Source organism: Neolamprologus brichardi, chromosome 18 (genome assembly GCF_056152115.1).
Source record: "Neolamprologus brichardi isolate AB-2024 chromosome 18, ASM5615211v1, whole genome shotgun sequence".
Taxonomy (NCBI): Eukaryota; Metazoa; Chordata; class Actinopteri; order Cichliformes; family Cichlidae; genus Neolamprologus; species Neolamprologus brichardi.
The window spans coordinates 16,000,071-16,014,866 of NC_142121.1; the positions used below are offsets into that span (position 1 = coordinate 16,000,071).

Below are 14,796 nucleotides of genomic sequence, written 5' to 3' on the forward strand. Positions count from 1 at the left end.
GAGTCAGGACAAGCAGCATGGCAATATGCAGGACCTGAGAGGTGTGAAAAACTCAGCACCTGTGCATGTGGTGGTGGGAAACAGGCAGTGGGAAGATGGAAAGAACAGTCTACCAGCAGGTGGATGCCAGTAGGCTAACTAATAAATAGATGAATCATTTTGGCTTGTAACCTTTGAGTCATGATGTAAAAATGAGCCCAACCAGCCATGAGTGCAGTGGGCCATTGCAGTGCTCTGTATGCTACTCTGAGGTTTTTAACCAACAAACAAACACCTTGTCATCATTGGGTGATGATGAGGTGTCTAGGCAGAAAATAGAGTGAAAGATAACACAGATGGAGCAGGGAGTGTACACAATGATAGGGCAAGAGAGGGAAAAGTGACTTAAAGGTTTTGTGGGGATGAAAGAACTGAATAAATTCTATGGGAGGTTTGAAGGATCACACTTCAACGCATCTGAATTAGGGAACGGCTTAAGCCTGACAAGCAATTGATTGCAGCACTCAATGTTTTAGAAAGATCAATATTAGAAAAGCAGCCAGACCTGATGGATTAACTGGTAGTGTGGAGGGAAGAAGTGGGTTCCCAGAACCTGGAAACCATCATCAATAGCTCCTGCTTCAAAAACGTCACAACCACGGGTTTCAAATGATTATTGTCCAGTAGCATTAACTTTTGAGAGAATGGTGTTCTCAACAACATGCAAGAAAAAAACTGGACCCACAAGAAGGAAGAGTACACGGTGCATGTAATACACTGTCATCTGAACCAAAACAAAAACATATGTATGTGCTCTGTTTATGGACTTTCCATCTGGATTTCATAATGAAAGACCACTGTAAGACCACACAATGCAAAGGTGGTCACAGAAAAAGGTCAACAGCACAGCCATCATAAGGGTTGAGTCCTTTTTCAATGATAGATCATTGAGTGATAAATAAGATAAGTATCACCCACCATTAGCACCGACACTGGAGCCCCACAAGGGAATGTTAAATCTTTAGTCTTATTTACTCATACTAATGAAGGCTGGCCTGGCTCATCTGATGTCTTCAATGTTGGCTTTGCTGATGATACAGAGATTGTTGGTTTGTTAGTTGGTGTAAACACCAAGAAAACTAAATAAGTTATTTTTGCGCGAGCAGGAAGACACATCAACAGATACCCAGGAAAAACTCCTGTGAGAGCCAACAGAAGGTAGCTGTGGATGAAATGTGAGGCAAACTCACACTTATCTCACGTGGGATCACAGACTGGTTTGTTAAACCTGTGATGATCACTTTATTTAAATGTCTTCCATAGTCTCCACCGGAGCACGTTAGGGATTTGGTGGAAGAGGAAATTCACATCATAGATTTGAAGCCATCAAATCTGCAGGAGCTGTGTGATGCTGTCATGTCAACATGGACCAAAATCTGTAATGAATATTTTGAGACGTCGAAGACTTCAGGCAGCTCTGAACGAAAAAGGGAATCCAACCCTGTACTATCAAAGTGTAGCTAATAAAGTGTCCGGTGAGTGTATTTTTAGCGTGAATTATGAGGGTGTAGTACTGTCTTTGACCATCAGAGGCAGGCTTGGCGCTGTGCCTTTAAGCACACTCAGAGAGCGGAGGTTGTAGCGCTGTCTGACAAACGGTGACGTCACCTCCCCGGTCACGCGCCGTTCTGTAACGTGCCAGCTTGTACTCTTTGACAGCAGCGCTTTCGTTTTTAAAATACATCCTCGGTACCGTCTAAATATTCCCGAGCCGTGGTGAATTAGTAACGACATGTGGGCGTTCGCGTGTTTGTGACACAGTAAGGCTTCACTTTGTTAAGTTTCACTGCCGGTCGGACCCGTTAGCCGGTTAGCCGGTTAGCCATTGCTAGGTAACGGTAGCTGTCAACAGATCAACGGCTCCAAAGCCGTTAGTCACGGCAGGTACTGAGGTGTTTGTGTGTCTATGTGTGTCTATGTGTGTGTCTGTTAATTTTTGCGAGTGCAATGTGTTATAAACGGACGGTTGTCTCAGCCGAACTGGGCCCAAGGCCACTGCTGGAAAATAAGGGCTGAACAGAAAGTTGTACAGCTGTGTTTTCTTGACGTATATTTCACCGGTTAGGATGGAGAAGTCCATATGATTGAAATGATCAGTCATTATTTTTCTAATTAACCTGCAGTTGAACAGAGACGATTTATCAGTCAAGTAGAAATGTTTTATTTGTGATTTGTTAGGATCATTTAGAGGTTTCAACCTCTCAGGTTGAAGGATTAGCTGCTCACTAAATACATACATATACTGGTTTACTTTATCAGGCACTTTTAAAAACAATTACGTCGTGGGACTCTTGAGCTTTTATAATTTATCATCATTATTATTATTATTATTATTATTATTATTTGGCCTTTAAATGTCTGTCTGTCTGGTATAGGCGTTGCTGTATAGGGTAGAGAATGGCACTAACAATAAGACAGGAGGCAGAGCTGACCAGGATGGACAGGATTAAAAAAAGAGTACATCAGAGGGACGGCTTAGGTTAAGTGGTTTAGAGACAAAGAGGTGAGGCTGAGATGGTTTGGACATGTGCAGAACAGTGATAGTGGATATACTGGCCAAATTATGTTGAATGTGGAGCTGAACAGCGGAAGACCTCAGAGAAGATTCTGAGGACAGAGAAGGAAGACATAGAAAGGGCTGATGTGACAGAGGAGGATGCTAGGGACAGGGTGAGATGGAGGCTGATTATCTGCTGTGGTGACCTCTAAAGGGAGCAGCTGAAAGAAGTCTGGTATAGGCAAAGCTTCCTGTGGTCTGTTCAACATGTCACAATCCTAGGACATGAAATGTATAATTTTATAAAACAATAAAAAGCAGCAAATCCTCCTCTTTGAGAAGCTGGAACCAAGTAATAAATAATGTAACAAAGCATTGGGTGATTTTTATTTCAAATAGTCAGGCGTTGTCATTGTTTCCTTTTTTTTTGGGGGGGGGGGGGGGGGTTGGCTCTTAAGTATTTCAGTAATGAGTGCCTCCCACCTGAGTGCCTCAGTCAGATTTCTTTGTTTATAAACCTTTAATATATTTAACAAAGCTGTGCAAAATTTTACCTTTGTGCTATGAATAGCTTAAGAATTACAGATGAAGTACACAGGGATTTGGTAGACATTGGGAATTACTATATTTGAAAAAGTATTTAAACTTAGGAGATCATGACTAGAAGATGAGCATGTATTGAAATGTTGGTAAAAATTAGACATTCCTTATGATATAATATGAGGACTCAAAAATGCCTGAAAAATTGATGTAATTTAAAATGTACTCCAAGATCTTGTGACTTGGAAGATTTTCATAGCATGAGGGTAAAACTTTGAATGGCTTATTGTACCAAAACCAGTCACCTGGTTCCTGTGTTGTCAGATGTGAACTTTACTCAAGTTTGACTGATTTTATAAGAAATCATCCAAACCCAGTATTTATGTTCCTTGATTGCAGGATGGAAAATTCAGAGACCAGTCCTCCATCGAGGCCCCTGGCAGTGCCGGACAGAGCCATGTTGCGACCCTCCGCCCCGCTCGGTCAGATGTCAGAGTCACCCAGGGCCTCTAAGCACAGGGAGCACTCGTCCAAGTCACCAAGGAAACGACGGGATGGGAAGAGGTCGCAGCGACGGGGGGGCGATCATGAACAGCTGCTGTGGGAGATCGAGCGCCGGAGGTTGCCAGGCCAACACGAGCACTTGGAGCCCTGCAGTTCAGCAAGCGACACAGCGGAAAGTTCTCCTAAGAGGTTTGCACTGCAGGTTGCCAGCTGGTCCTTCGTGCCACTGGCACAGCTCTGCTGCTTGGGACGTGAAGTGATGTTCTCTTGACTCCACTGTCTTTCCTTCTCACAGAAGAGCCCACTTTCTACATGGACCGTATCCAGCCACTCACTTCGGACCCAAAGCCTGCATTCTTCCCAACCCAACTTCAGTCATGTAAGCATGAGGGTGCTGAATGAGTCGGACTTTGTGTTTGTTAGGACATTGACACAGATGAGTTTGTGTAACGGAATGAGATAAGATAAATTTAGAATGCTGTGATTGGATATTACCTGAGATAGGAAGGCTTACAAAGTGAGCTACAGATAGTGATCGTCACCTGATCGTAAAGAGTTTCTTTGGCCTTGATTTGTGAACACGCATACAGACAGATTTACCTGCACAATGCCTGTTATCCGCCACACAAAGAAGAAGGGAGATAAAAGGTAAAGGGACAAGGAAAAGAGCATTTTATATATTCTTGTGTTTGGAATTTGACCCCAGCCTGTACAGACATGACCTCAAGCTGTCATCACGGTTAATGAATGACTCGGCTCCTTCAGAATATTGAATCATGTTTATTTAATTGAGAAGACATGGTATCAGTCGGATTTACTGACCTAAACTATCAGTACAATGTGGTAAGGTTACGTTAAACTCATTTAAATATATTATATGTGATCATTTCTTCTTTTTTTGTGTGTGTTTTATAACCTGCCGCAGAGAGACGGCGTTTGTAGTTTTAGGTGTTTGTTTATTCACTTGTTTCTCTATGTCTGTGTCCGTGTCCCAGGCACATCCAAGACCCGGCCAGCCAGAGGCTCACCTGGAACAAACCTCCGGTGAATGTGCTCGTCATCAGGAAAATCAGAGATGAGAGCCTGGCTGAACCTTTCAAAGAGCTCTGCAGGTTTCTAGTAGAGGTACAGGACCCAGCGTTTATAGTGTCATATAGTCGATAATGTACTGCACTCCCATTTTCCACAACAATAAAACTACTGACACCGATTATGTTATTACCGTGTCTGCTGTTAAGAGTATTTTAGTCAGGCAGCAATCAGACAGTTTTCAAAGTTCATGTGTCAGCGAGATAAAAGCTTCGATGCTAGGCTGCTGAGTTAGAGCATCCCCAAAATGGCAGGTGTTTTGTAGCAGTTTGAGTTAAGGGTCTACAGGTGACCTGGGGCAAAAAGGACAAAGGCACCCGAAGCTTACTGATGTTTGTGGTCAGGGAAAGCTTGCCTGCATGGTCCAGCCCTACATAAGAGCTGCTAAAGAACAAATTAATACTGACGGATAACACAGGGCGGCACAGACTGCTCTGAGTGCCACGAAAGAAGGTGGCCTGGTCTGATTAAATTATCTTTTATATCCAGTGGACATTACCATGTGTCTGTGTTTTACCAGGACAACAGACTGTGTTTGTTTGTTTTTCTTTCAGAGAAGACAGACTTTTTTTTAACAACAAGTATCTCCAAAATTGGGCAACATACATAAATTAATAACAAAAAAATAGGCCAGAACAATAGTAGAGTTTGGGCTGAGCCGTCTCTTTAAAAGTGATTTCACTTCAGTTTTGTCTGTTGGCGGGTTGTAAACTTCACCCATGTACCTACTGAGAAACATGGCAAAGAACCAAGTGTACACTGACACACTTGTAGACCTTAAGAGCAACATTCTTCATAAAGAAGAATGCAGGAAAGAGTCCAGACATGTAAGTTATAGTCTGGTTTCAAGCAGTTACAACACCTTGTGACCAGATGTTTGTTTAAAAAAAAACAAACAACAAGCTGTACTTTGTGAAACCAGACGGTCGGTGTTGGACAGTGAATCCACATATTTGCATTCCATACAGATGCTATCACTAAGCTAGCTACATGTGTTTGGCACATGTTTAACGTTATTTTGTAAGGCTTACACTTAAGAGATGTCTGTGTGTGTTTTGGCTGTTGTTGTGCGTTTTTGTGTCAGGAGAAGCAAATGATGGTGTACGTGGAGCGCAGGGTTGCAGATGACGCCACGCTGTCGAAGGACGAGGCGTTCGGCTCAATCCGTAATCAGCTCTGCACCTTCAGAGAGGGTGAGACCCAAAGCAACACAAAACTTGACCATTAGAAGACCAGATATTTGTGTTTAGTAAAAGGTGCAATCTTTTGATGTTTATTCTTCAGTAAAAGTGTAAAAATGGCAAAGATGAAGTGTTAAATTATTGATTATGTTACCCTAAGCGCTATTCTATTTCTACTCTTAAGATGACCACATCAGCAATGCAAAGAACTTGCTGAACTTACAGTTTTACTTTCAGAATGATTATGAAAATAAGTCTAGGCAATCTGTGATACATCCACTAATGTGCCTGACATATTTAAAATTATTTACATTCATTTTTCATTATTTCCTGTGTTTCTGTTTAAAAAAATGGGTACTGGACATGTGTTAAAAAAACAAAACACGTATAACAATGTGTTATTTCTATTGCATTTCTTCTTCTTTTTATAGTATAACTAAATGATCTTTATTTATAAAGTCATCCTTCAAACCAAGATAAAGAGCAGCTTTGCTAAATTTTCTGTTTTTTGTTGGGTTTATTAAATTATTGTTTCCATTAACTACATTAGCTACAGCCGAAGTAGTGTTGTCAGTGTTGGGTTTTTCTGTTTATTTGTGCTTTGCATCTTTTCGTTCCCATAGCTCTTTAGTGTCATTGTCCCTACTTCATGTAGGTTTTTATCTGAAAGACCTGCCCAGGGTGTACCCCACCTCTTGCCCTGTGACAGCTATGATAGGCTCCAGTGCTTGGATCTTATATTATAGTACTTTAAAGGATGTGTCGTTGTTTGTTAAATAAGCGTGTTCAGTTTGAAGAGTTGCTATCAGAGAGAGGATGTTGCATGTTTGAACCACTGCTCTGCTTTCCTAGTTAATGTTGTGTTGGATCAGTACCTCACTACATATGGTGGCTGTTTCCTTGTCATTCATGTTATTGGATCTCCCATGCAGCATTTTTTCCAATGTGTTTTTCTATTAAAAACACTTAAACTGCCATTAATGAAATATTCTGACAATCTGTGTTGTGACTGTTATAAAGTAGTGCAAAAGGTGAAACTTTAATAAGGGATCCTGAGTATTGAGTAAATATGATGAAAGATGTTGGCAGTGTCTGATGAGGGGGAAATCTTTTAATGGCTCGTGCTTGAAGTAACATTGTTGTGTTTTTTTAAGCACTTACTTTGTTTGACGTCAGGTTACGATGATATATCCGACTGCATCGATCTCATCATTTGTCTGGGTGGCGACGGGACTTTGCTTTACGCCTCTTCGCTCTTCCAGGTATTGTGATTTTTTTTTTTTTTTTTTTTTTAAATGTCAGAAAACCTTATTGACGTTAGCCAAGACCTTTGTAGCAGTGACATAAAAGAAAAAAAAGCGAGTTTTACATTTTCCACTGTTTCTATTTTAATGTAGCGTTTTTAACCCTGGTGAGTAATTTATGACTGTTGCTCCTTCATGTTACAGACTCAGAATAGCAAAATGAATCACATCAAAGACACACTGTGTTTTAGAAGTTGCCATGTGTTAATATTATAACAGATGTTCATTTTGCATTGTAATTGCATTATAACCATAACAAATCTTTCAGATTCCTTCTCTTCTGAATTAATGTTTGTTTAAAATATAAAAAGAAATTCTTGGACTTGAATATTTAATTACAGTTTTCCTGTCGATGAGCTTTCAAAGTATAGGTTGGATAATTTCTATTGTTCTGAGTTGGTTTTAATTTTTAAATAATGGCGTGCCTTCTCTTTTCCGCAGGGAAGTGTCCCTCCAGTCATGGCATTCCACCTTGGCTCTCTGGGCTTTCTGACACCGTTCAAGTTTGAGTCATACAAGACTGAAGTAGCCAAAGTGTTTGAAGGTAAACTGCAGCTCTTTCTGGATAATGATAGTTTCATTGGAAACTTTTTATCTGATCGGCAATTTTTGGGGGACTTTCAGGCAACGCAGCAATCACTCTGCGCAGTCGTCTGAAGGTGAAGGTGGTGAAGGACATGCTTCAGAGAACAGGAGAGCAGCCGTACAGCGGAGGGCCACAGCAACAGCCGGAGCACAATGGACTCCTTCCTCATGGACACACCAACACAGATGCTGGCAAGGTCACCCTGCAGCTACAGGTTTGTTAAAATGGTCAGTGAGAATATCAGCTGCTGGACTGTTTACGCCCCAAAAATAAGCTTGTTGGCTTTTGTGTTCTTGTTTAGAAGCTGAGGTGGATTGTACGTCATTCTGATGATCAGATGATCAGATTAATGGTTGGACAATTCTCAAGATAAACATAAATGTAGATTACAGGCTGGAACTTTTTCATGATTTGGAAGAATAATTTTAGGAATTTAGTAGGTGGATAGAATGAGCTTTTCTGTTCTTATGAAGCACTCAGTTCCTACACTACAGGTCACATTTACCCATTCACAGTCAACCCTTCTGGGGTTTCTGGTGTGAAGAAAGTGTGCAGCTGTCAGGCAACAGATGAAACTCTTGTGGCTAGCTTGAAGACGCATGGCTGATGCAAACTTTTATTCACGCGGTTATCAGTGCCACTAAATGATAAATTAGAATATTATAATGAGGGCAAGGGTTACAAACCTTCATTGAACGACCTAACAGTTTGATTTCAAAGAGAGTGAAAAAACAGTGTCAAGCCAGGAGAGAAGCATCTGTTAATTAGCTGATTGCTTCGTTGCGTCCCTCAGCTGTTTGTGTATTTTGGAGACAGATGTGCTGAGTTTTCAGTTTACTTTTTCACAGTCATGGCTCCTTTGAATTTATCAGGGTGTCTGTGAGTCTCAAAATGTCTTAAATATACAATTACCAGTAAAAGGCCCTTAAATGTATTTCCAGTATGCTGTTTACACACTTTTATCACTCAGTGTGACTGCATCTTTACTGCTGTGCTTGATAGTTTGACTAACCTTTTCAGGCAGGTTTTACCTGTGTAAAAGGCTGATAAAATACTTTATCTAACTGAACACACACTTAAAAGAAATCTTAAAACACAAAAACCACCAAGGTTTTTGTGGGAAACCCTGAAGATGATGATGATAGGGTTACCAGCCAATCAGCCTGCAAAAATACAACAGTATGTTGAAGGATTTCAAAATTAGGACTTCTGAAAATGTGAGACTATGTATGAAAATGAATTCTTAAACAGTACTTTTGTTAAACCTTTTAAGTTAAAGCTGAAAGTCTACATTCCAGTCACAACCTGATTATTTGATTTAAAATCCAGTTAACTCTCTAAAAGCCTTAGATTTAACTTTTGTACCTGAGATCATTGAGATGCCAAGGAAAGCACCACAACCATGTTGCTGTTTCCCTGCGGGTCTCTAAAATGCAGTCCTTTTTAAATCTATCATATGATTAATCTCTCTGATGTCCTTTAGATTCAGCAGCTGGGACCTCTTAGTTCCCAGTTAAGTTCCTGTGGTTCCTTAGTTCCTGTAAATATTTGGGCTCATGGGACTGCAGTTTGGCCTCCTTGTTAATTCCCGATCACACTCCTGCACGCCATTAAGATGATGGAACCTGACTGTGTGTGTATGTGTGTGTAGTCTAGGGCTCAGTGAGGGATCATCAGCTTGGTTGCCATGGCAACAGTCATAATAAAGCTGCTCGGGAGAGAAATTCGGATGTTATGAATGTTTGTTGAGCCAGTTTCCAAGGATACTGTGGCGTCAACAGTGGAGTCAGTGCCGAATGGATATTTAATGATTCCTGACGTTCTCGGTTTGACACACTGTGTAACTAACGAACACGACACACACACACACATAGCCTCTGTCTCTAAGCACAGCCCTCTCCTTAGTCCTCTCACCCCCCTGGAGTTTTTAGGCTCATCGATAAAAGACAGTGACGGATTGTTCTGATCCCTGTACTTCAGTTTGACCTCACATTACATCATGTCTGCTTGCGCCCAGCAGGATGTTTGTGTTGTGCTCAGCTGACGTCAGTATATCTGCCAGACATCACAGCACGGCGCTGCAGCAGGCTGTGAGACTCACTGAAGTGTGGAACATGATTTGTTTGCAGTCAGTCTGCTTGTACTTTCTTTCTTTCTGTAATGTACTAGTTTATTGTTTTATGGAGTACACTGAGCAGATTTAAGGTTGTCTTCAGGGAACACATGGATATGTTATTCTGTGTTTTACTGCTCTATGGGTGTGGAGTTTCTCTACAATTTACATGACAACCAGTTTGTTTATTAGACCTTCATCTCCAACCAGAGGCTTCCTTTTCATTAGATTTGCTTGTTTGAGTGTTTGGTGGAAAAATCAACCAGATATTTTGCAGAAATTTTAGTGCCAACTTAAAAGGACAAACTGATTTAATTTTGTTGTAAATAGCACCACCATGTGGATATTAACAGCATGACACACTGACAAGTTGATACAATCTTTTCTGCTGTCTTATTGAGACCATACAGTTTCCTTTATCTGTAAAATCAAAACCATTCCTACAGTTTTATTTTTCAACTGTGTTTTAGTGATCCTGAGCTAAATACATTTATTTGCTTTTTCATTTTACTGCACTAAATTCACATTTATAGATAACTGCTCATATTAAGTGTGTGTCATTTGGCCAAAAGATGGCACTGCAGTTGCATATTTTGGGTCTTCAGTATTCGGAGAGAGGATTTATATCCTTTCTAAGAACATGGCAGAGTTCCCTAGGCCTTCTGATCTTATCTATGGTGTGTGTGTGTGTGTGTGTGTGTGTGTGTGTGTGTGTGTACGTACGTGTGCAGGTGTTGAATGAGGTGGTGGTGGATCGAGGACCCTCCTCCTACCTGTCCAATGTGGACTTGTACCTTGACGGACGACTCATCACCTCAGTGCAGGGAGACGGTGGGTCTGTGCTTCTTCGAGAGCACTGATTCGGTTTCTACTAGAGCTGAAACAAAGTGTTTGTGTACAAATAAACTCAAAGGCAAATGTGTTAAACTGCCTCCATCTCTCTCTGTTCTCCAGGTTTGATCGTGTCCACACCTACAGGCAGCACGGCATACGCGGCTGCAGCAGGAGCTTCTATGATCCATCCCAATGTCCCCGCCATCATGGTCACTCCCATTTGCCCCCACTCGCTCTCTTTCAGGCCCATCGTGGTTCCTGCTGGGGTGGAGCTCATGGTAAGGAGGAAGTTGGAAACATCGTTATTGTGTTTTGTATATATTAAATGTTCTCTCAGTGCTGACTGTGCACGGAAGGAAAAAACTAAATCATATTTAAATATTGCCAAACAACAATTATGAATCTAACACAATCTATAGAAGTCCATATTGCTAGAAATCCAGCATCTTTTTTCCCCCCCACACAACAGTGCGCTTTCACACCACACTAATAGCCCAAACTCACTCACTGTGTTCACCTTGAGCCAAAATAACGTGAATAGAGCCATCAACACGATCTGCCAACACAGTATAAATGATGCAGCTGCCATGGGATCAGCCACTGGTTAGTGAAGTCCCGTTTTGAAGCCTCTATTTTAGTGTTTTCACCATTGCTACCTTGGCTTAAAATAAACAAAACCAAAAAATGAACAGAGGAATGGGCGCATCTGACTGTGCAGCTGTTCGCACATACGCTAATGACATGTCAGTCACAAGTCACTAGCCAATGAGTGTACTACAGATAATCCTCCTCTCTGAAACATGGTATCACCAAAATTTACAAATTAGACCTTTGGGCAAGATGACGAACCCCAAGTTGCTCTCTGATCCGACCAGAGAGTGAGTGTGTGAAAGGAGGAAAAAAAAAAAGGAAAAAAAGTGCTTCTATGAATGGGGGAATGAGGCATGGTTTATAAACAAGTACAGTAGAAAAAAGCTATAAAAGAACCAGTCCATGTACCATTTAGTGGCCGCCCCCCCAACCCAGCTCAGACTGTGTCTTATGGGCACAACAAATGTGCGTGTCTAACCTTACTGCACAAGATCTGTTCCAAACGTGTGCCACCATTCTACACAACTTAATTAGTTCCAATTGGATTTTGTCTCAACAGAGTATCTTCAGCTCATTCATAAAAGTTTCGGTACATTTCATCATAACTTTTGTCCTCATGCATTAGTTTTTATTTAGCTATTGTTTTGTTTTTGTCAGAAAATAAGGCCATTGATGAAAACTGTGATGAAATGTATTGGTCAGTGACATTAACTCTGGTCTGGAGGCATCTACAAACAAACACCAGGTAACCTAACATGCAAGTCTTTGGACTGTTAGAGAAAACCCACAGTCCTCCGGGTACCAGGTCAGGCAGTTCGAACGAGGAAGCTTCTTGCTGTGAGGCTGGTGGTCGGTACATTTCCATCACTTTATTACAGGCTTAAATATCTTAATTAAATTTTCGCCCCACCGTTGTGGAATAACTCTAGTAACCCTCTTACTTATACTAGCTGTAACAAGGGTTTGAATGAGAAATATTGGATATATTTCATGAAATTGTTCCTGTCAGCTGCTCTGAATTACAGTCACTTTGTTATCTGGTAACAACAGCAGTTTTTGCATTGGTGCTTTGGTTCATGGCCAGATGCTCACAAAATGAGTGACGTGCCCTTTGTTCTCATCCGTAAGTTTGTCAGTGCTGGTTAGAAAATGCTTTAAAAGTAAAATGGAGCTGCTCGCCTGGCTGATGTTGTTTTAACTCTAACTGACAGTCTGTCCTCGCCTTCCCTGAAACAGATCACGTTGTCCCCTGATGCCAGGAACACTGCCTGGGTGTCGTTTGATGGCAGGAAGAGGCAGGAGATCCAGCACGGAGACTGGTAAGCACAAATGTCAACGTCTGTAACAGATTCACTACAAATACTTTTTTCCTCAGTTTTAAGATGATTCTTCCGTCTGTTCTTCTACCCACAGTATTAAGATCACGACCTCCTGTTACCCGGTGCCGTCGATCTGTTGTCACGACCTGGTGTATGACTGGTTTGAAAGTCTGGCTCAGTGTTTGCACTGGAACGTACGCAAGAGGCAGGCCCGACTCGCAGACACCTCTGACTCGTCAGACACAGAAAACTGACTGGTATGTTTGGGGTTCAAAGACATTCAGCTGAAGCTCTCTGCAGCAGCCTGGAGAGAACGAAGGGATCAGGTTTGTTCAGAGACGAACTGAGGAATTGTCTGCAACCAAATCAGAGTCAAATCAGCGGTGCACAGTGATCATCAACGCATTACAGTCCAGTGAATACACACTGTAGTTTATGTGTAGCTTCCAGAAAGAAAGCATGTTTCATCTGGAAAAAAAAAGATCTTAACAATTGCATGATGATGACCACCCAAAGCTCCTCATGAGTACTAAACAATCATCGATGATAAGTGTAAGAGTGTTAGATGTTAGCGACATAAACGTAGAGATACACTGAAAGCTGAAATGAAGCAAGCATACTCTTTGTACTCAACCTTTAAATGTAAATTTGTAAATACAAGAATCTAGGATTAATTTATTTAATGTCATATTTATGTAATATCTGAATATTTTCAGGACAGGAGTTTGAAGCAAGTTTAAGAAAACAGTCGACTTAAAATGAAATTTCTATCATGGCGTAAGCCAAAGACGACTGTATGTGATTGTTTTCTACTTTATGAACATCTTGTGGAGTTCACGGCCTACTTTCTGTTCTCACCGTAAAACACTTCATGTTTCAGCTGCCTTACAAACTTCTCAGCCTGAGTTATAATGTAAGTCAGATTGCTGTGTCGACTGTGAAATAATTAAAAGATGTAGCAGGAGCCAAACTTAAAAATAAAGAAAAAACAAACTTTTTTCTTCTTTCATCTTTGTGTGAACCCAAACTCTCCCTTCATCAAATCAGGTTTTTTTTTTTTTAGCTCTTATGAGAAAACTAGCAGTTCTAGTTAGCCAGTAAAAATCATTCAATAAGCACATTTTCTACAATTATGTGTCATTTACTCCTGTTCCTCTGGACTGATGTCAGCACTGCTGCTGTTTTTAGATGTAAGTGTTGTCATGTTTTGCTTCACGTTTTGGTGCGCTGCACACAGTGAGCCAGGTATGTGAAAGCGCAGGTAAGCAAATTAATGGAAGCATGTCTCACCCCAACCGGTCGCAGCAGATTGCCCCGCCCCTCCCTGAGCCTGGTTCTGCTGGAGGTTTCTTCCTGTTAAAAGGGAGTTTTTCCTTTTCCACTGTTGCCAAAGTGCTTGCTCATAGGGGGTCATATGATTGTTGGGTTTTTCTCTGTATCTATGAAGTGCCTTGAGGCGACTTTTGTTGTGATTTGGCACTATATAAATAAAATTGAATTGAATTGAATATTTGTGGCACTGAAATAGAAATTTCAGTTTATCTTAAAATTTTGACTTGTTCAGTAGGCAAGTTCAAATTTGGTATACCTCAAAATTTCAACTTTGTTCTGCCTATTTAAAGGCAGAAACAAGCTTTCATACAAATCTGATGATTGGGTGAAGATTTGGTGTGGTGTGGCCAAAAACACCTTGTATTTTTTTAATGTGCGTGCTGGCACGTACAATCAGATTAGGTCCTTTCAGTTCTCTCTTAGAAGATTCATGGCAGGACCGAAGAAGCTTGATCCTCGGGAATGCAGTCCCTCTTTGGCTTTGGAAATTCTGGAATCTGTGAAAAAAGCCATTCTGTCCCTGATTTGTAGTGCTCACTTGCTCCAATGATACTTGACACAAAGGTCAGGTAGTTTGAGGGACAAGTTGAGTTGGAGTCACACATTCAAACGAGTGGCCAGAGCAGGACATTGAAGAAATAATCCCACAAAAATCCCCCACTGCCCTATAATCTGTCCAGAAGTCAAAAGGTCTTGAAGAGAAGAGACGGGCTAAACTAAAACATTTTAAATTAATCAGTGCCTTTGCTACATGTATTACAAATATTTGTGGGGGACGAAATGTGAGGCGTTAATTGTAGTTTAAAAAATAAAATTAATTTGTTTTTGGTGGTCACAGATCTAATATTAGAAACAAAATCACAGTGC

General features: G+C 41.0%; 1 protein-coding gene across 3 annotated transcripts; it reads left to right on the plus strand.

Annotated features, from left to right (window-relative positions):
- The first annotated feature begins 1,646 nt into the window (after positions 1-1,646).
- Positions 1,647-13,594, plus strand: nadkb (NAD kinase b). Of its 3 annotated transcripts, none has more exons than XM_006792210.3 (12): positions 1,647-1,923; positions 3,476-3,769; positions 3,876-3,959; positions 4,576-4,705; positions 5,754-5,862; positions 7,027-7,112; positions 7,596-7,698; positions 7,779-7,954; positions 10,585-10,684; positions 10,808-10,965; positions 12,515-12,597; positions 12,692-13,594. In XM_006792210.3, exons 2-12 carry the CDS (start codon positions 3,477-3,479, stop codon positions 12,849-12,851), a joined length of 1,482 nt encoding a protein of 493 aa, XP_006792273.1. In that variant the 5' UTR covers positions 1,647-1,923; position 3,476; the 3' UTR covers positions 12,852-13,594. The 3 variants fall into 3 exon arrangements, with proteins under 3 accessions (XP_006792273.1, XP_006792274.1, XP_087687924.1); XM_006792211.3 differs by having other exon boundaries at positions 1,647-1,799; XM_087831798.1 differs by lacking the exon at positions 1,647-1,923 and having other exon boundaries at positions 3,459-3,769.
- Positions 13,595-14,796: the final 1,202 nt, after the last annotated feature.